Source organism: Hyaena hyaena, unplaced genomic scaffold (genome assembly GCF_003009895.1).
Source record: "Hyaena hyaena isolate Hyena2069 unplaced genomic scaffold, ASM300989v1 scaffold_185, whole genome shotgun sequence".
Taxonomy (NCBI): Eukaryota; Metazoa; Chordata; class Mammalia; order Carnivora; family Hyaenidae; genus Hyaena; species Hyaena hyaena.
This window is the reverse complement of record NW_024080816.1, coordinates 2,390,131-2,411,866: the sequence shown is the minus strand read 5'-3', so window position 1 is coordinate 2,411,866 and position 21,736 is coordinate 2,390,131. Positions and strand designations below refer to the sequence as shown.

The 21,736-nt window shown below is 35.0% G+C and overlaps 1 protein-coding gene across 1 annotated transcript in view; it reads left to right on the top strand.

Annotated features, from left to right (window-relative positions):
* CCDC171 (coiled-coil domain containing 171) overlaps nucleotides 1-21,736 on the top strand; it is a 293,576-nt gene that overhangs the window by 181,103 nt on the left and 90,737 nt on the right. The window contains exons 22-23 of the mRNA XM_039240931.1: nucleotides 16,473-16,618; nucleotides 18,778-18,832. Coding sequence (XP_039096862.1) covers nucleotides 16,473-16,618; nucleotides 18,778-18,832 — 201 coding nt within the window. The remainder of the gene's footprint in view (nucleotides 1-16,472; nucleotides 16,619-18,777; nucleotides 18,833-21,736) is intronic.

The following is a 21,736-nucleotide window of genomic DNA, read 5'->3' as shown; positions in this document are numbered from 1 at the left end:
ATTCCAGTTAGTTTGAGCTGTAACTTGTCTTTTTATTTCAAAAATAGAGCGGGTTCTTGCTAAATCCAGATTCCTGAGAGATCTTTGTTATATTATCGAGTCAACTACAAAGTAACTACTTTACCTTGAAATGTGCAAAAGGAATCAATAGGCCTACAAAACTGCCTTTTAAAAAATGTTTGAAATCATAGTTTTGCTGGTAGCCTGAGTATCAATGCATAGGACTTTTCTGGGTTTCTTTCTTTCTCTGGGTTTGTTGCAATATTAAAGTCCCTTGTAGTTAGAGGGTGTTTGGGTATTTTGGTTTTGATTTCTTTTCTTTTCTTTTTTTTTTTTTTGTGTCCCCTGCTCTGGCCTCCTATTTGTCTTGATTTTTTTGTAAAAAAGTACGACTTACAAGGAATTTTCCTTAGGGTGCCTTTACTTTTCATCTTAATCAACTTTTCCCATGATCTCTGTTTCCTTTTCACTAAAGTTTAAGTCCACAACGATTTTTATTTTTTACACTTCTGTTTATAAGACGCCATAGAATGGCCAGATAAGTCTACGGCGAGCCTTCACATGTCAAATCCACTTTCAGTGGATACTCGTGTCAAATCTCTTTCTCCTCTGATTCGACCTCATTCGGTTGTGGTTGGCATTTGATCTCCTGGCACTCCATACTTAAAGGAAGTCATTTTAGTCTGAAGTATACATTTCAGTTTCAGAACCTGAATTCAAGTATATGTAAACTGTTGGTAATTTTGTGAATGATACTCGTTTACATTATGTCGCATAATATATATTATGACTGAAGTCGATTTTTGCCACTTTTAGAGAGTCTTTAGTTTCTGTGATTAATTGAATTGATAATATGCTAACAGTATTTTATGCAATTTAAGTATGCAATTTTATGATCTTATGACTTGTATTTCTCAGAAGGGGTTCTCTGTAATTTTCTAACAGTGGCTTTGAGGACTGTGTACGTTTTGTTAGTATTTGTCCTTGCATTAGATATGGTTTTCACAGCACTCTGCTAAGTCATTTACAGAGAATACCTTATTTAATGTTTAGAAGAATTTTTGAGTTAAATATTATCATCCATAATTTGCAGATGAAGAAGCCAAAGCACAGAGAATTTAACTTGCCCCAGGTTGTAGAGCTAGTAATTGGCGGAACAAGAAACAGAACCCAGAGATGTTTATTGATAATGCTAATAGTAAGACTTTCTCTATTAGAAAAATTATTTCCTTTGAATGCACTATAAAAATGACCCAGAATATACAGTTTAATTACAAACATTCCATGGTTAACTATGAAAATACTATTATTTGTTGTTTCAATGGGTCTATTTTTAAATTAGTAAGCAGTGCATTATAACTTAAAGGACTAATCAAAATTTATTTACTCTCTGAATGTGTTTTAGTTTTCATTAATCTGAGACTCAGTGGTGGTTTTGTTTCAGAAATAATTTAATTTAACTCTGATCAAATATAGTAACCAACTATAGAATATTACATTTGTAGTGGAATGAGCATAAATATAAATGTCTCCGACTTTGGAGGTAATTATCTAATTATATGTTTATATTTCTGACATGATTATGTGGCATTGTTTAATTCATTTTAGAGGTACTTTTACCCCTATGTGGAGCTATGTATTCGAAATCATTATATCATTCTGTTTATAGGAAACATTTAATTAACATGCTCGAGTTTTATTTGGAAGTTTCCTGATATTTCACTGTTATGTTACTAACCTAACATGAGATTTCAGAAAACAACAGTGTTTACTAATCTTGAAAACTTGCATTTTATTTTAGTATTTCCCATTAAAGGGTTACCTAATGAGTGACCTTGTCATGCTTTGATCTCATAGAATACTGGCAAGTGTTATTTACTGTGTTAATTAAAATTATATATAAGGTAGGGTTAACCTGCATAAAATTAGAAGCCCTGAAACTATAAAGGGTAGAGTATGTTTGTCAGTTTTGTTTTCTGATAGCCAAAGGTCTGGCCAAATTCCAAAATGTCATTAGGGAGGGATAAGTAATAAGGATCATTGTTAAGAGTACCAACAAGGAAAATGTCTGTGATGGATGAAACAGGAAACACCTTTATAGTGGTTTTTGTCTGATTTCAGCAATAAAGTCAGAGTATCAAAGCAGACCAAAATTATCAATGGCGCTTCTGTGATGGAAATAGAATCCGTCTGTTTTTCTGATCTGAGTCTTGCGACACAGGACAGACATAGAGTCCTTGTGGGACTCAGAAAATCACTTGTCTGTAAAGAATGTGGATTTAGGGTGTTTATGCTGTGTCATGGCTAAAAGTCTGGAAAAGAAACATCTTTAATTATGGTGGGGGTTTGATAAAATCCCCTAAATCAGATAGATGTGTATTATGATTGACTGTTAGCTTAAGAAATACCAAGACCCTTACTGCTTATTCTCTGAAAGGGAAACAAATCATTGAAATCTTCTCTCCCAAGGAGATGGATAAATGATAGTGATTAAATGTAACTGCATATTATATATATATATGTATGTATGTGTGTGTGTGTGTGTGTGTGTGTGCGTATTCCCCCTTTGGTAAAAGGTTATATAACTGATTAATTTGTGTCCCTTGTTTAGTAGAGCGCATTTACATAATTTCAATTACTATTGTTATGATATTGTGCATATAAATTTAAAGTTTTGTGATGAAAGTTGATCTTATGAAAATTGTGAGAACCACCTAAAGTTTATACATTATTATGTTAAAAATAAGGACAAATATTGAGAGTATTTATGTTGTCATTTTGGTGTATACCATTCAAAATTTTAAATGTAAACATCAATATGTTTATATGCATATTAGTGTAGATAAGAGATCATAGATACATTTAAAAATATGGTGTCATGTTTTATAGTATTATAGTAGCCCTTTTTTAAGTTTAGAAATATATCATGGCCATTTTAAAGTATCAATAAATATAATTTATTTTTAAGAAAGAGAAGAAAAGGAACAAGGAATTGCTTAGACATTTTCTCCTTATTATATATGTATTTTTAAATTAAATTAAATTTTTTATTTTTGTTTTTATAGTTTATTGTCAAGTTGGTTTCCATATAACACCCAGTGCTCATCCCAAGTGCCCTCCTCCCTGCCCATTCCTTATTATATTATTTAGAGTGGAAAATATTAGAATTAACTATGCATACACCAAATATAAATTAGGGAAGGTTTCAGAGGAAAATGTTTTTTATAAATTATAGCCATCCAGATTAGTTTATTTTAATTTGTAGTGTGCAACTCAATACTTTTCTATAAGGTAGCAGTACACTTTTATCATAGTTTTATACTGACTAAAATCAAATGACTTGCTGTGGTTTTTAATATTTAATTAAAATTCATTTCTCTACTGATGATCTACTATTAAAAAGGTTAGAAGCTGATTTTCTAAAGTATCTATTAATGACTTCATAGCTGTATAAATCTTTAGGTAAATTGCTATATGTAGGAATAGAACTGTATCTGTCAGGATTCTCTTTGTAATGTTGCAGTAACAAGTGACCCCCAAATTTCAGTAATCTTACAACAAGAGACTTCTTGCGCCTCGTGTATACCCATCATGGATCGACTGTGCTTCTGTTTCATGGGTTTCTCACTCTGTGAGTAAGGCTGATAGAGTAGCTCTTATCTTGAACACTGTAGATCTTGTGGTAATAGTCTCTATTTAAGACATTGCTGTTCTTGTGTCTACTAGGAATTGACATTATTTTATTTCTGTTCACATTTTGTTGGCCAAAGAACATGGACACTCCTGAATCTGATAAGATAGGGAATATATAATCCTTTTTCCAGAAGAGACATCACCAATTACATAGTCAAGCCAGATACCAGTGAAACAGGAGAGATATACTTTCTCTCAGAGAGGTGGAACAAATACAATCCACTACAATAACTAATTTTTTAAAAACTTTATAAATACAGGAAAGATGAAGACTCTGATTTCTAGTTAGTCCTATTGACTGAATTTGGTATAACTTTACATTTTATCATCTGTAGCTCTAAGTTTGCTTGAAAGGTTGAAAACAGGGTACCATATATTTAGTTGTTACTTTTCCCTCTTGCTGTAGAGTTTTTCTTAGTCTTAGAAAAAGAAAAGATTATCCACGGTATTATGCTGTTTTTCTTTAACTAAACTTGAATGTTCTAGACTAGGTACACTGTTAAAAACATTCCATAAAGCATTTCCTAGGTTCCAGAAGCCATATGCCTGACATTTCAAGGAGTCACCACTAGATGGTGATCTCGCTCATTTAGAGGGATAGGATAGCTGTGTGTTTTTCTTCAGGTGAATGGGTTGGTTACAGAGGGAACAGAAATGTAAACCAAACTAATTTTATGGGAAGCTCTTTATAATCAAAATGGTACTATTTATTGAGTATGTATGTATACAAGTGTGTGTGTGTGTGTGTGTGTGTGTGTGTGTGTACACACACATCCTCACACAGGAAAATATCCTTTGAAGCAAAGCCATGAAAAATGTGTTTTGCTATGTTGTTACTTCCCTTGAATATATAATATATATATAGTGTATATATTGTATGTATATGTTGAATATATATTATTTATTCAACTGTTACTACCCAAAGATGCAAGTTTTCCCAAAGTACAATTTCTCAAATATTACACTAAGCCTTGGGTTCATCTCTCTGCTTTTTTTTTTAAATTTTTTAATGTTTATTTATTTTTGAGAAAGAGAAACAGACAGAGTGTGGGCAGGGGAGGGGCAGAGAGAGAGGGAGATGCAGGGGAGGGGCAGGAGAGAGGGGGATACAGAAACAGAAGAGCTATCAGCACAGAGCCCGACGTGGGGCTCAAACCCACGAACCGCGAGGTCATGACCTGAGCCAAAGTCAGATGCTTAACCGACTGAGCCACCCAGGAGCCCCTCTTTTTTCTTTTTCCTAATACTTTGTTTTAAATCGCTAACTGTTGCTGAATCTTTGTTTTAACACCTCTGTATTACTCATCTTTAATCTCTTTCTATAATTAGTAGGAAGAAGAGGGATTAAAAATTGTATGTTTCACTCAGATATGTTAAAAAATAACTGTCATGGGTTATCACATAATGGGAAAGCTGATACCCATCCTTTTAGTTATTTAGAAACCTTAATGGTTATTGCTAGTGGTAACTTTTTTCCTAACCTTTTTCTTTTGAAATAACCCAACATAACAACTAACTTGTAATACACTACAAATAGGATAGTTCTTTGAAAATAATCACTGATTTCAGTTGTTAATTGCCTTTTTGGTGCTCCTGAAATAATGTATTCTTTTCATCATGTATTTCTGCTGCGCCTCAGTTATGGCTCTCTGTCATACGATTCGAATAGCTTATAGGATTCCATATAGTTATTAGGAGAAATAGAAAATCTATGGCTAGGATGTTGCATTTAGGTAAAGTAAAGATTTAATATTTGCTCTGCTTGAGTAATGTAAAAGAGAATTTGATAGAATACTCTTTAGCATGCTAAGGAAAACTATCTACTATAAACCAGATCTTTTAAATATTCTTTTAAACCTAGTATATCACTGAATCATCATGCTCGACGGTGAAACCTTCTTAAACCTTTGTTAGATTCCAGCTGAAGATGCAAATGAGCTTTCCAGTGTGGCCAGAATGATCTCGTGCATTTATTTTAATTTGGCAGTTATGGTTTGTACATATGATCTCTGAGACCGAGATCAAGGAATGCTGCTCCAGGCCAGGAATATTGCAGCACTTTCCCATGGTTTTCTGTGACAATAGTTGGCAAATACTTAGCCATAGAACCCTTCTTTGAACATAATCTTATACAAAGGCTCATAAAAACCATTAAAACAAAGTCTGGTTGAGAGAAGGAAGGGAGTTGGGAGTCCACTATTTCAAGTATTGCCTTTAGGTTGTCTTGATGCCCTTCTGTGGAACACTGTATAAAAATCACTTGCAAGATTAAGAGTCTAGTTTTCTGACCACACCTGGACTATATGTATGTACCTTTCTAGTCTTTTCTCCTGCTGTTCTCAATGGCATCCTCCAGCCAATCCTTGCCTCTTGTATTTCTCAGAATGTGCCATTTTATTCTGAAGAGAATGACCTTCACCACATTGAACCCTTAGCTTGAAAACCAACTGCTTTCTAAACATCGTCTTATCTTTCTAGATAGGGAGTCATTTCCAAGAGGAGTATGTGGAATATGTTGCCATTTATGTATTTATTTACATCTTACTCTGCCTGGTTTTGAACTCTGGCTCTGTGTAACTTTGGGCAAGTTAGTTGATGTCTCTTATATGGAAAGTGGGAATAATAGTAGTAATGACTTCATAGAGTTGTTATAATGACTAGTTGTATTCATAAGGTTAGTACCCAGGAAGTGTTAGCTATTTATATTATTTATGGCTATGGTATGGATAGGCATGATACAGATAGATACAGTAGAGTCACATCCAATGTTGAGGATAGGTTTTAAGATCAGCGTATAAGGCAAAAATCTTACATAATCAGAAGTGTCTGGGGTGCCTGGCTGGTTCAGTCAGTGGAGCATGTGACTCTTGATCTCAGGATTGTAAGTTTGAGTCTCATGTTGGGTGTAGACATTACTTGAAAATAGAATCTTTCAAAAACGTGTCTTTTTTTTCCTTAGGGAAATCTAACAGAATATTTCAAGTTATTAGTGGAAACAGATTAAGGCATTTTATTTCTTTTAACTCCTTTCAGTCCACCGATTCAATAAACTGTTCCTATTTGTTTTTATTCCTTTAAAAAGCCCCTTCAGGTGTGGCCAAACTAGAGATGACATATTCTAAACAAATCCAGGATAGCCAGGTGTTCTTCCTGGAATATGTTGCCATTTCTTCAGTTGGGCACCGAATGAAGAGGTTGGTGTACATTCAGAGACCAAGTGGAATGAAAGTACATTTTCTATACAGGAGAATCCCTCTCATGTTTACTTCCTTGTTAGGGTATTTGCAGGGTCAGAGAGATATAAGGGCAACCAGATGTCACAGCAGGTTTTGTGGTAGTTGCCATTTGCTTTGTTCATGTCGCCTGTTACATACTGGCTGCAGATGAATGTTTGTGACTTGGAGTGGCATCAGAACTCCTAGATTTGAACTGTTGATCTGCCTTTCAATTCTTTTTCTTTTCTCCATTTGCTCTCCCCATTATTCCTTTCAAAGTAAGTATAATGGGATTCCTTTAAAGTCAAATGCAGTTCTGCTCTCATCTTTGATTAGCACATATTAGTACTAACTACTAACTCTTTTACAATAATATTAAAGTGCAATCTGTATGGCATCAGTTCTTTAAGGGTGGCATTTTTGGATTAAATTAGGCACATTGATGACTTTTCACACAGTCACTAAGATCTCTTTAACAGGTGGATTTGGCTGTAAGTGTTGATATTATAGAGCTTGATATATGTTATCATAGTGTGGAGATCCTATAATAAATCTTTTAGAAGTTGAAGTTTGGTATCATTGCTAACTTATAAAGGAAAGAGAACTCCATTGCTTTTCAAAAGGTTAAAAAAAATAACGGCCTAATGTGGTCTTGAAATATATAAAATTCTGTACTGCAGTGGTGCACTATATAATTCACCCTTACTTTCCAAATGCTAATTTTTTTATTTCATTCATGCATTTAATAAATGATGTTTTCATACAGGCATTCTTGAATTGTGCATGCTTTGATTTTTTTTAATGTGTGTTTATTTTTGAGAGAGAAAGAGAGCAAGGGCAGAGAGAGAGGAACAGAGGATCTGAAGCAGGGTCTTCACTTACAGCAGAGAGCCTGATGTGAGGCTTGAACTGAGGAACCATGGGATCATGACTTAAATTGAAGTTGGATGCTTAATTGAGTGAGCCACCCAGGCACCCCATGCATGTCTTCATTTTTGATGTGGAAAATGTGCCATTACAGAACACTGAAGTCCTTGTTGAAGTTTATGTCAATATAGATAGAAAGCAGCTATTTAAATAGATTTGAATACTGTGCCATACTTGAGAAATAGGTGAAATATTGGTTTTGCATTTCCATGGGAATTTCCCAGTTTGTGGATTTTATGGAAAATCTGGAGAGATGGTTACTAATATTGTGGTGCAGGATAAGGAATAAGGGTCTGGTGTGCCATGACTTGGGCTCACATTTTGGCATTAACCCATGCAGTAGTTATATGACCTTGGGAACATAACTTCTCTGATTCTTAGTTTTTCCTTGTGTGTAAAATAGGAATGATAATGTGAACCACCTCACTGGGCTATGAAGAATCAAATGAATTAATGTAACTATGAGATGCCCGTATGATGACAATCATATGGTTCAGTTGTCACTCAAGCTATGCTCCGTCCCCCCCCCCCCCCGGATTTGGGGAATAATCAAACATTTATTGAACACTTAAAGTCTGACAGACATTGTTCAAGAACAGTCCTAGTACCTTTATGCAAAGGTGGAATGCTCCAGATAGTGAATGTTTAGTAAAGGTTTGATAGTCCTCACTTTCTGCCCTGTGATTATGCCTCTAAAATTAAAATAGAAATCAGTGGTATAATACTTACTACACAAAAATTCATCACATGAATAAACTTTTAAGAAAAAACTTGGACATTGTTTTATTTACATTTATGTCTAAAAGAACCTAAGTTTATTTTTCTAATTTAAGTTTAACCCTCAGATTCTCTTAAATAATTAATTTTTACTCAGCTGATATTTGATTTACTTTTATTAGCATTATTTTTTTTTAAATGTTTTATTTATTTCTAGGAGAGAGAGAGAGAGAGAGAGAGAGACAGCGTGAGCAGGGGAGGGTCAGAGAGAGAGGGAGTCACAGACTGAAACAGGCTCCAGGCTCTGAGCTGGCAGTCAGCACAGAGCCCGACGTGGGGCTCGAACCCACGAACCGCGAGACCATGACCTAAGCGAAAGTCGGACGCTTAACTGACTAAGCCACCCAGGCGCCCCTTATTAGCATTATTTAATATGTAGCATATTTAAGAGAGTCATTTAAATTCTATATCACAATGAGGGGCACCTGGGTGGCTCAGTCAGATGAGCCTCTGACTTTGGTTCAGGTCATGATCTCAGAGTTCGAGAGTTCGGGAGTTTGAGCCGTGTGTCGGACTCTGTGCTGACAGCTTGAAGCCTAGAGTCTGCTTCGGATTCTGTGTCTCCCTCTCTCTGCTCCTCCCCTGCTCATGCTCTGTCTGTCTGTCTCTCAAAAATAAATAAACATTAAAAACTAAAAAAAACCCCTTCTGTATCACAATGGTAATATTAATATGAGGGTATTTTAAATTATTTTATAGGATTACCTAATTAGTTATTCAATTATATCACAAAAAGAATTCTTAAATTTGGAAAATTCTTCTAACAATAATTTCCTTTTATTTAAGTGTCAGCAACCCAACCATATGAAGCCCTTTATAAATTATTCATATATTTTTTTCAAATTCTTAGACAGTAGTTTTAGGTTATTCTCAAGCAACTTGAAAACAGCATTTCATTCTGAATGATATTTTTCTATCACCTAATTCATAGCTTGCCTCCCTTAAAATATTAGCAGGGAATTCAGCAACCTCCTGGACCTTCACATGGCTAAGAGTATCATCTGTGTAAAGTTTCTGGGGCCTGCTGGGTTCAACAGAAGTCTGTAAGGTCCAGCAGAAGCACCTCTCTGTGTTCCACCCTGTTGTATTTCTTAGGGATTCTCGGGGGGGACCTTGGAAGTCGCGTCAGCTGAGTTTATTAGAGCAGCGTCATGGTGGTTGTCCCCCGCAGCCGGTGTCTGTTTCACAAGGTCTGTAGTGCAGCTAAATGCAGTTTGTTCTCTACTCTGAGAAAGCCTTACTGCCACATTACTGCTTACATGCCGTGTGTCACCATAAATCTAGCTACCGCTGGTCTGGTCTGTACTTTTCAGAGTGTATTTTCCAGTTGAGAGCACTCTCATGATTCTCTTTATTATCCTCCTCTTTTGGTCATTTAAAATGTGTTTCAACTATTTCTCTCCCACTTTATCTTATTATCATCTAACACCTTTAGTCTGCCAGAATGTCGTAGTGCATATGTGAAGTTTAGAATAAACAGCATTCAATATACTTTGAACACTTTTATGAGGTTCCTTTTCTTTCCATTATATTTTACTATTGGTCACTTGCAGTTAGTTTACTGGGAAGGATTAGCTTTTTCCTATTATAAACTGATGGAATGTAAGAGGACATTTACAAAGGAATATTTGAGAATAGGGTACCAATAACCATAAGGCATTATACAACAAATCTTACCGCATACTTTGAAATTTTATTTTTTAAAATATTTTAAAATTTATTTTTGAGAGGGAGAGAGAGGCAGCATGAGCAGGGGAGGGTCAGAGAGAGAGGGAGACACAGACTCCAAAGCAGGCTCCAGGCTCTGAGCTAGCTGTCAGCACAGAGCCCGATGCAAGGCTCGAACCCATGAACCGTGAGATCATGACCTGAGCTGAAGTCAGATGCTCAATGGACCGAGCCACCCAGGTGCCCCCATACTTTGAAATTTTAAAGGTGAATTTTCATTGCTCATTTGCTCCATTTTTTTTTATAATCATCAACCCATATGGCCTATTTATAAAAGTAACTTAGTTTACATTTAGTTTGTTAATTTCCTTTTATTTTTTCAAGTGTGCTTGAAATATTTATTTTTAAAAATTTGATGTTTATATATGTGTGTGTATATATAAATGATGATGTGGAAATAATAGAGTCTCATAAGTTGTTACATTTAGGTCAGGATTTAAAGAAGGCTGTGTAATGATACTACATGGAGAAGTGTAAGTATTGCATTAATTATCCATATTAAATATGTAGCCTATTTTGGTTTATAGGACACTTTCACATCTACTGTTTTACTAGACATGTGAGTTTTAACTAGACAGTCATTTATTCAACCCAAAAATGGGTGAGTGAGTTCATCTTCATTTCCAGCTCACGAATATGTCACTTACATTCTGCCTAGGAATTTTATTAGAGAATAATAAATGATAGCGTTTCTAAGGAAGATAACTCAAACTTGCATAACTTTTCATTCAAACTGTCCATCTAAAATATAGAACACTATGGGGCGTCTGGGGGCTCAGTCGGTTAAGCATCCGACTTTGGCTCAGGTCATGATCTCGTGGTTTGTGGGTTCGAGCCCTGCGTCGGGCTCTGTGCTGACAGCCAGCTCAGATCCTGGGGCCTGTTTCGGATTCTGTATCACCCTCTCTCTCTGACCCTCCTCTGCTCATGCTGTCTCTCTCTCTCTCAGAAATAAATAAAAAAATTAATAAAAAAATTTTAAAATATAGAACACTAAGAACTGAAATTTATCAATATGTTAATTTTACTGTACTAGCATGCTTTACCGTCTTATATTTATTGTAAATTGTCTCATTGCTTACCTCACAGATGTTGAGGTAAACTATGAGCTCCTTTAAGTTCATCCCTACCTTGTGTGCCCAGTTGGAAGCTTGTGATTGTATCATTTTAACTCTATACTTTCTGTGGCAGCCTGCCTAGTGTGATCCACCCAGCAACTCCTCACTTCTTGATTAATACAATTTTCTAGTTGTCACACTATTAGAGTACGGCTGAAGGCAGTGTGTTTCCTTTCCCAATGTTAGTTTTAGTGCCCTGAGATGTTTTACCCAGTTTATCACAAGCTGGGAATGTTTATTCACGAATTATGGCCATACAGCAGTAAAGTTTTAAAAAATGTGTTATACCTGTTTTTCCCCCTGACCTAGGAAGTGTAGCCTCATTCTTTATAACACTGGCATTGTTGTCTTGCCTTTCATTTTGTATGACTGACTTTTATACCAAATTGAATAAGCCATTAGCTTTTAGTCTGGAGGAATGTGGATCCATAGATATTTCCCATTAGACAAAAGAAAATCTATAAAAGCGGTATCTCCTGGGGCTCGGTCTTCCTAGCTGGCCTAATGGTGTAAAGCGCTGCTGTCCTGTGCCCTTATGAGAGAGAACGATGTGGAAGGATTCTCTGAACACCCAGAACTATTAATTGGAGAGTTGTGTACATCTTTTCAGACAACCTTAACTTCTGTACTATACTGCCTTTATTAATCGAATATTCTGATTTAGGGAATTTGTGTTACAAATTTTATATTTTTGAAACTGTTACTGAACAAAATGACAAACTTTGTATCCCTTGTGTGGTTTAAAATTCAAATTTGCTACTGTAGCTGTGTTATTTTGATAAGTTTTTTTTTAAGAACGTCTCCTCAGAAAAGACCTCAACTGGTGACGGTTGCACAATACTGTGAATACGTGAAAACCCGCTGAAGTGTACGCCGTAAAAAGGTGGGTTACATGGGCTGTGAATTCTCTGTAAAGTTGTTATGAAAAAAGTTTCCACCGCACAAAATATTTTCATAGGTGCAAACTAATAGGATTTTAGCTTATAGTTGCAATTAAAAAATTTTGTTAGCTTTAATAAATTAACACTTAAAAGCTTTAGAAATATGAAATCGTGTGTGGATTAAAAAATACCTTGCATTCTTATTCAGTGGTAATACATGTTTATTATGGGAACGTCAGAAACTGCAATTAAGAAAAGAGACATTTAAAAATTGTGAGGGTCTTTTAATATTCACATCTACCATGTAGTCTGCGCCTAAGCTTTCCCTATATTTAACTACTTCCTTGGAATCTGTATTTTTCTTGCCAGCTTTCATTAGCAATAAATAGCTTTTCATGACCACCGTAGGAAAACAGCCAGATGTAAAAATATCTTCTTATAAGAAGGTTAGCGAAAGTGCTGGCTTTCCCTGCCCTGAACTATGAGAGGTGTGCAATAACATCTTCATCCAGAGAAATGCAATAAATATACCGCAGAATAGCTTTGGATATACAGTCAGTTTGGGATTTTGTTGTAAAAATTTGCTTTAAAACATCTCAGCTTTAAGGTGAAAACTAAAGACTTGTGCCATCAATTCTTAAACAGGCAGAATATTAGTTTGTCTTTTTTTTTCTTTTTAAAAAAAGCTCTTGTTATCACATTTAGCATTAGCTTTCTAATGGCCAAAATTGTTCGCAACACAGTTTAAAGATAAATGCAGTATCAGGCTTTGAATATTTTTTTTTTTTTTGGTAAATATTAAGACCTGAGTACAAAATGAGGGCTGTACTGTGGATTAAGTGAAATATCTCAAGGCTGTGCTGTTCTGATAACTGAACCTGAAGTGACCTTTCTCAGACACAATTACAGAGCTGTATGTTTTTCCTTTAATTTCATCAGGGGTTTAATTAGTATACAAATAAAACTTCCCTTATCTTCCTTTCTACCTAATTGGCTTGTCTTCGCTTATATATGAAGTATGTGAAAGTGGGCTGTAATTAGGGTGACCGTGTTAACCTTTTTTCCTCAAATGTACTGTTGCCTAAAGGCCTCAAGGCCTAAAAACAGCGCTTTGGATTATTGCTTTGCAATCACTATGGGTGTCCCACAGGTTTTCTCATGAGCAGAAGGGCTTTGGGTGCTGCAGGTTCCCACTGCTTAACAGGATCTTCATTCTTCTCCCCACTAAATGTTTATTGATTATCTCGCTGTTCCAGGCTCAGCCTCCAACAACTTAATATCAGGTGACAGTCAAGAGAGTTCTCCAAGTAATTAGAGTTGAGCATTGGGGGAACAATTAGGAGCAGAGTTATTAAACTTGATTTATCCTATTCTCTCCTGAACAGTTTCTTGGATATCAGAACATCACACTTCCACAATCTACCCTGGTTGAGAAATTAGTGGCTAACCTGCTGCTTATCATTGGTGCCTTGCTGCCTAGAGGCACACCCTCCTGGTTCCAGTCGTTCAGGCTGGAAATATTAGAGTCCATAAAGTTTATCATAGGTTTTAATTAGACAGACATGGACAGGAGAAAATAAAAGCTTCACTTAAAACTTTAAATCAATATATAATATATGCTATATATTATATATGGGATAGGTACATATGTATATGCATTATACACACACACACACACATACACACACACACACAAGTATGCTTTTCTTTCTTTAAAGCTCAGCGTTGAGATTTTTAAAGATTCTAATTGTGTCATCAAAAACAAAACAAGAAAGTGACTATTAGGGGAAAGACAAATTATTGAATCACTTTTTGTTTTGGTGTTTTGCACACATCCTTATGAACTTTAGAACCCACTGATGTCTATGGATTCCATTGTACTGTACCTACCTCAGCTCCTTTAAAATCGGAGTGCTGTTTCTCTCAGTTAGGTGGCTATGATCATTACCTCTACATTTTCACAGTAAGGAGGTGTGACCTCTGCAGCTTTGTTTACACCACTTTGTGTTCATTTTCTGCAGCTCTAGTCTCAGAGTGGGCTAAATTCAGCTCTTCTGAAATAGTGCGAGCTTTAGGAGAATTTGGGGGCTGCCCACCATTTCCTCCGAGAGAGGATAATGAAAGCCAGAGGAACCAAGGAAATTTGGATATATGGTAGAAATTCTAATTCTGTGAGATATATCGTCTTTGAAAGGATGTTGTAGGATGGCTGAAAAAGCAAGTGTGGTTTTGCGATGCTGCCAGGGTGGTGTGTTTCTCTCAGATCGGACCACTGAGCTTCACTCTGGACAAGCCTGGGGACAGTGCCCTGAATACGCCTCACCAGTACACACCTCTAGTCAGAAGAGTTACCGAGCAAGAGCATCGGAATGGATTGGCACAAATCCGTTATTTCTGTCGGAAAAATAATTCAAACTTTATGCAAAGCTGGTAGTGGGTCATTAGTTTTATCTTCATATCTGAAAAATAGCATTTTTTATTAACTGAAAGATGTGAGAAATACTGGCTTTAATAGGACTCAACTGGATTTTACTTTTTTAGATAAAGAAACCTCATGATATTTCAGTGCCTTTACATATCTTAACATGGGTGCAGAATACGTAGGCTTAGCATGGCCTTTAAAAATCTTTTCTTTGTCATCTCTTTAAAGTTGGTCTGAATCAGTGACTGTTTCTATAGTGGGCTGTTCTTGAAGATCTGCTAACACTAAAGACTGTAATAAAATACAATATCTGATAAATAATCACAGTTTACTTATTTTTTGTTTTTTAAACTTGTACTTGTCTGGAGGCAGCTTGACTGCTTGAAAAGTGAAACACTGAATTAAAAAACGGTTAACACTTTAAAACACCTGATTTGACTGATGACTGCTTTCATTGTACTAACATTTAGAGTGAATTAATTGTTTTAGCTCCATGCAGGCAGATTGAGTTTTCTATTCTATCTATTGTGAATGCTTTAAGAGAATACTGTAGAAAGAATTTTAAACATGAAATTATAGGTTTGTTAATTATACATATAGCATATATATTATTAACTATACATATGTTATGCTATATATATGCTATATATATGTTGTGAATATTCGTGTGTGGCTAAACTCTGAGAAACAAGAAAAAATATGTGTATGTACCAATTGATTAGTTAGCTCACTGTATAGCGAATTTACTTGAAAAACTGATAAGCTTATATCCTAGAAATTTCATAGGCAGAGAAATGAACAAAATTTTAGTGCTCAGGGATCCTGTGATACTTGTATTATTTTGAATGTAGTCTAGAAAATACTCTTTTAGATTGTGAGGTTCTGATTCTAAGACCTTTAGTCCTAAAGTTCCAAAATGATGTTAGGCACTTGCATCTTGATATTTTTGTGCTATGTAAATATTTCAGATGAAGCAAACAGCAAAGCATCATCAACAGATTTTATACTTCTATGACTGGAAAAATACTTATGGGACACAAATAATTCTGAATGCAAGTATTATTTGTAACTTTCTCTGTTAGATGAAATGTGTTGATTGCATTTGTGTTGCTCTCCTTGACATGAGAGTTATCTCATAGGAAGTAAGGGAGTTTTGTTTTGGAATCCAGTTTGTCTGTTCACTGAGATGTCTGTAGCAACCTGTTCAGGATATATTTATAAGTAAAGTAGTGATGCTTTTAAATCTTGGGTTCCCCTTTCTCACATAGGTGTCCTGACCTAATTTCCCTTCACTCACACACACACTTTGGGCTTATGATAGTTCTTGTTTCAGATAGACTCTAAATTTCATGTGCTTTCTCCCCTGAAAATCTTTACTTCTTCATCATTCACAGAAAGTGCTACTTGAGGTTTTTATAATCAGATGTGGGTTTTTCTTTGTGAGAATAAAATGTATTTGCCTTACGGTATTTGAAAAAATAAAATAGAGCTGTATTTGGTAGCTAAACATTTTTCAAAGTCTTACCGGATCTATCATTTCTAATTCGTTAAGTATGTAAAATTTTCGCAGAAAATTTGTTAAACCTTGACGTGTAATGACCCAAGTCTACTTCTCAGTCAGTCTGTATCCTTCTTTGTTTAATAGCCTATGGCATAAATGGAAGTTCATTATCAGGGCTGACAAGGAACTCTGTTTTCTGTCTGCTTGCAGAGTCTCTCCGAGGCAAAGATGGAGCTGAGAAGAAAAGATCAATCTCTGCGTCAGCTCAATAGACATCTTACCCAGCTGGAGCAGGACAAGCATCGGCTGGAGGAGAACATCCACGATGCAGAGAGTGCCCTCCGCATGGCAGCCAAGTGAGCATTCGGGCCTTGGGGAGGTCACTTAAAACAGACGAAAGATCAATTCTTACTTTCATGCTCCGGGTTTTAGCCCTGGATAATACAGTGTTAGGAAACAAAAGTACAGCTGTCTCTCTTTGAAATTCTCTGATATATCCTCAAAAAAGGAGCCTCTTAACTCAACATGCTAAATGTATATTTTATTGAGAAACCTCGGAAAAATATAAGGTTCTATGCAACCGCTAATTATGTGTATTTTGGGCTCTGTTGTTTGAAACCATGATTTCATTAATAAGGAATGGAATACTCTTTATTTTAAAGTTTTTCACGGTTCCTTCTATCACATAGTCCTCGTTTCCCTCTGCCCCATTGCCCCCCAAATTTTGCTTTGCATATGAATATACCGATATTGCAAGTCAGTATAAATATGCTAGTATATAATCAACACATATGTCATAGCGTCTTCTTAAGGGCAGTAAAACACATTGATCACGGAAAATTCATTTACGTTTATAGTTGTATATTCTAATATGTCCAATAGAAAAAAAACACAGTTTTTAGAGTGGGCAACTATGCAAATGTGATGAGAGTGTTTTTCCTTTTACCAGGTAATCAAGTTGACATACACTGTGAAGTTCAAATTCAACAATTCTCTTGGGTAGCTTTATTTGTTCCTCACATCAAATTTCATGGTATACTTTAAGATAGTCCTTTGTACAACAGCATGGCTTAAAGAAAATCTATTTATGGATTAAAGAAACATCGAATTTTAATAAACTCGGTGTTTTCTGCATTTGGAATTCTGGATTCCTGTGATTACAAATACACACACACACACACACACACACACACACACATATATAAATTAAAATTTTTTTGAGACAGACTCTTGTTAAGCATCAAATATTGTGAAATATGAATGTAATCTATAAACTAAATCACAGAACAGGGAATCTGCACCCTAGGATATCTTACAACTTTGCCATTGGGCTTGGGAAATTGCTAACACATAATGAAAAAATGAGTTTACACAAGGCCAAAGTATTGCCAGGTTTGAATACCCACTGGTAGTTCTTTGGGAAATTGTAAAGCTCTGTAGCATTGCACCACCATATTAGGTATATATAATTGTCATTTTTAAAAACTACAAATTTGACTAAATCAGCTTGTTGTCATTGTTCAGTCTTTTTCCTCATGGCAAATGGAAAGCTTAGCCTAGGTTATTTCTCGTGTGTCTTTACAGCTCTGAAAATTCTGAGATTAATGGAAACAAGATTATAAAGTCTCCTGATTCGTATTGTGTCTTCAAAACAAGGCTGCTAATTCAGAAATCTGTCGTGTCTGTGATCTGTGACCATGGGCACATGTTCTTGTAACACAAAAGAAAGTTAACTTGAAATTTGGAGAGCTCATATACTATTTACAGTTTTCAATTTATAGTGTACCATTAAATTTTGTCTTCAGCATTTTCATCCAAACTTTTAATTTAATTTTATTTTTGTTGAAGTGTAGTTGGCATTCAATATTATATTCAGGTATACAACATAGTAATTCAACATTTGTATACAGTATGAGGTGATCACCATGATAAATCTAGCTACTGTCTATCACTCTAAAAATTGTTCCAGTGTTGATTATATTCTCTATGCTGTGCATCCCAACTTTTTATTTCGTTACTAAGGCTAAATTCAGACTATAAGGTTGTTAGAAGAAACTAGTAACTTTACATGTTTCTGATCAAGGATTTAGAAGGCTTTTGTGCAATTACCGTAATACAAAGAACCTATGTAGAAAGAAAAATATTTTGCATAATATGGCCATTCATGATATGTCTCCACCACTATGATTTTTAAAATCTCCATCAGTAGAAGTCAAAAGAATAGAAGTTTATCCTTTCTGGCAGTTTCTTTTTTTTTTCTTTTTTCACTCTTTTCTTTTTTTAACTTTAGGGATATCTTTAAGATTTTTTTCCCCTCTACTTTATGGCAGGCAATATAACTAAAGGTAAGGGTTAAATGTGGAATATACCAGTGAATCTGGTTAGGTTTTGCACTTTTGGAAAGAGAACAATAATAACTAACCCTTATTTTTCAATAATAATGACTTATCCTGAAATGTGTAACAGTTGTTGTAAGGCTTGGAATTTACTAATACCTAATTTTTTTCTTTTCTAGGGACAAAGAATGTGTTGCTAACCATATGCGAACAGTAGAAAATATGCTTCATAAGGTAGTGTAATTTTTCTTCAATATCGTTCAACTTGTGTTATGACATTGTTTTCCTAGTCATCAGTTTTATTGACCTCAAGATACTTTAATTCAATTTGTAACTTTCTTAAAAAATAAACTCACAAAAAGGTCCTTCCAAATGACTAACAGTTTGTATTATATAATGTTGCATTGCATAGCTTTCTCCAGAATTTACTTTATGTACTTGCTAAAACTATGGAAATCGTGGTTTCCCCAAACTGGTATAATTGCACTTGAGTTATTGGTGGTCTTTGCTGACTGAACCAGAGGTCATTACGATTCTTACACGTCTCATAATGATAAAATGTTTGACCACACTGTCTAACCTCTTACCACTCTCAAACCTACCATCCCATGTATGTGTATAGAGAGGAGCCGTAATGTATTGTACCTGGCCATACTTTTCAAGTTGTAGTTTTCCCTCTTACAAAAATGTGTTCTTAAACTAGAAATTGAATGTATTTAATGATACTCTATTCTTTTCAGATTTGATTACTTCCATATGATAAGTTAGCTTTTAATTTGTAGTGATGAGTGGCATTTAAGGATGTTAGCATTTAACGATGTTATGATATCACTAAGAACTTACACTGTGTAGTTTGTTAGCATTCCAGATTCAAAGATGTGTTCATTATTTCATTATTTGAATGTTTTCATTAGAGAATGTTATTTATGTGCTTCTGTTATTGTCTAACAATTTGTTGGAAATATAATTACCTAGTACTCTTAAGATATATAGAATTCAGGAATGAATCATATTTAGAATAATTCTGGGAATCAAATTTATTATATAATATAGTTTGGAAATCACTTTAAAACACCCTAAAATGAATCCTTTTAAGGAGATATTAAATAAACATTAGCAAACTAACATTTAATACATTTTAACATTGTAGAAAAACAACTAGGCTTCTGTATTCTTTTAGATATTGAAAGTGACTAGCTTTATTTCATATCACCCAAAACACTTAAAATAAAATCTAATATTCTGAATGCTATGTTTCAAAGTAGTATTGTTTGAAACTGTGATTTGTTCCCCTCCCCACTGAAAAAAGTTTAGTTTAGATATAGTTACATCAAATCCATATATGCTAGAAATCTGAAATTTGATTTGTAGGAAGAGACATCTTCGGTTAGATTTTTTTCATACTTGGTGAAATCTTTGATAGGAGAAATCAGTTATGTCATATATATGGCATGCCTTTTTATACAGTTGATGTTGCCTTGAAATTGTTTGTTCATTTTCCCAGCTAGAGGAAAAAAATGTCGGGTGGCATCTATAGTGAGAAATGGACTTAGACATCAGAGAAAAACCATTATCAGTATGGAATATAAATGTTGTACCTTATCCTTTCATTGTGAGAATGGCAAAATATATACTTTAAATATAATCAAGACTGGCTACAATAGGACAATTATAATCACACATTCTTCAGTTACAGTTCATCTTTCTATTTTTGTGTGTCATATGGAAGGAAAGATGTCCATAGAAAGAAAGATGGCCTAGAACCACTGTAGATCTATTTTTGGTTTATGGCTTTTTCCCCTTCATATTTAGTTAATTAGTTTGATTAACGTCTCTGGAACTTTCTATTTATATAGTGGTTTTAAAATTATCAAATACTTTTCAAGCTTGAAGTAAAAATTTAGGGAAGGCTAATCGATGGTTGGGCTAATTCCCTGTTCTATGCAGTTTAGGTGAGAATGAATGGATGCTAAGGAAGTGGCCCAGAGAGTCGCTTATGCCAGCCCACTGGTGTTGCCTGCTGTCTCCATGCCAACTTTTGCAATTTTGTGGCCTCTTTGGAGTGTGCAGAGGTGTTTTGCCATTTTGGAGAAACTGGGAATAGTACACAAAGAGGGTCTGGGCTCTTTCATGGCAAAAATGGTTGTGGTTACATTCAAACTCTTCAGTATAGTTTAGTGTACGTAGCCAAAATAGCACAGCTATTTATATTTCTCTTTTTTAATGTTTATTTATTTTTGAAAGAGAAGGAGAGCACATGTAAGCAGGTGAGGGGCAGAGAGAGAGGGAGACAGAGGATCTGAAGCAGGCTCTGTGCAACACAGAGCCCAATGTGGGGCTCAAATGGATGAACCATGAGATCATGACCCGAGCCAAAGTTGGATGCTTAAAGCACCTGAGCCACTCAGGTGCCCCAGCTCTTTATATTTCTTAAGCACATATGTTTTCAAGGTTTGCACTGGTTAATCTAGAATAAAATTAACTTGTACCTGCTGAATTGAATTTTAATACTAACTTCTGACACAATAATCAGACAGAAATGTTTGAGAGAGTATGTGGAGCCTGACGCAGGGCTCCATCTCACCACCATGAGATCATGACCTGAGCCAAAATCAGGAGTCTGATGCTCAACTGATTGAGCCACCCAGATGCCCCTATATTTGTTATTTTTTAAACTCGATACATCACATTCAACTTTTCAAATCCTGAAACTGTATTATACAAGGTAGTCGAGTGGATATTATTTTTAAAATTCCATTTGGGACCGATACTAGTATTTAATAAGGAAGGCCAGTCATTTTCATTTAAAATGCATACTTTATTTCAAAGAAATAGTTGTTTTATGTTAATTCCATGTAAATATATGTGTGTATATATTGTGACTTTTTAATGTAGGCCAGAAGTTAACTTTTTATTAAGAAACATTTCTGGGCTAATTTCCGGCTTATAGGGCTAAGAAAAAAATCACTAAAGTAAACAAAATCAGAACTTTCTATGAGGTGCATTTTTTATGCACACACTTATTTAGTTGAACTCTCAAATGTATGGGGAAAAAAACAGAACTATTGAATTAAAAAAATCACCATTTTAACTATTTTAAAATTTACAATTCAGTGGCTTTCAATGCATTTACAATGT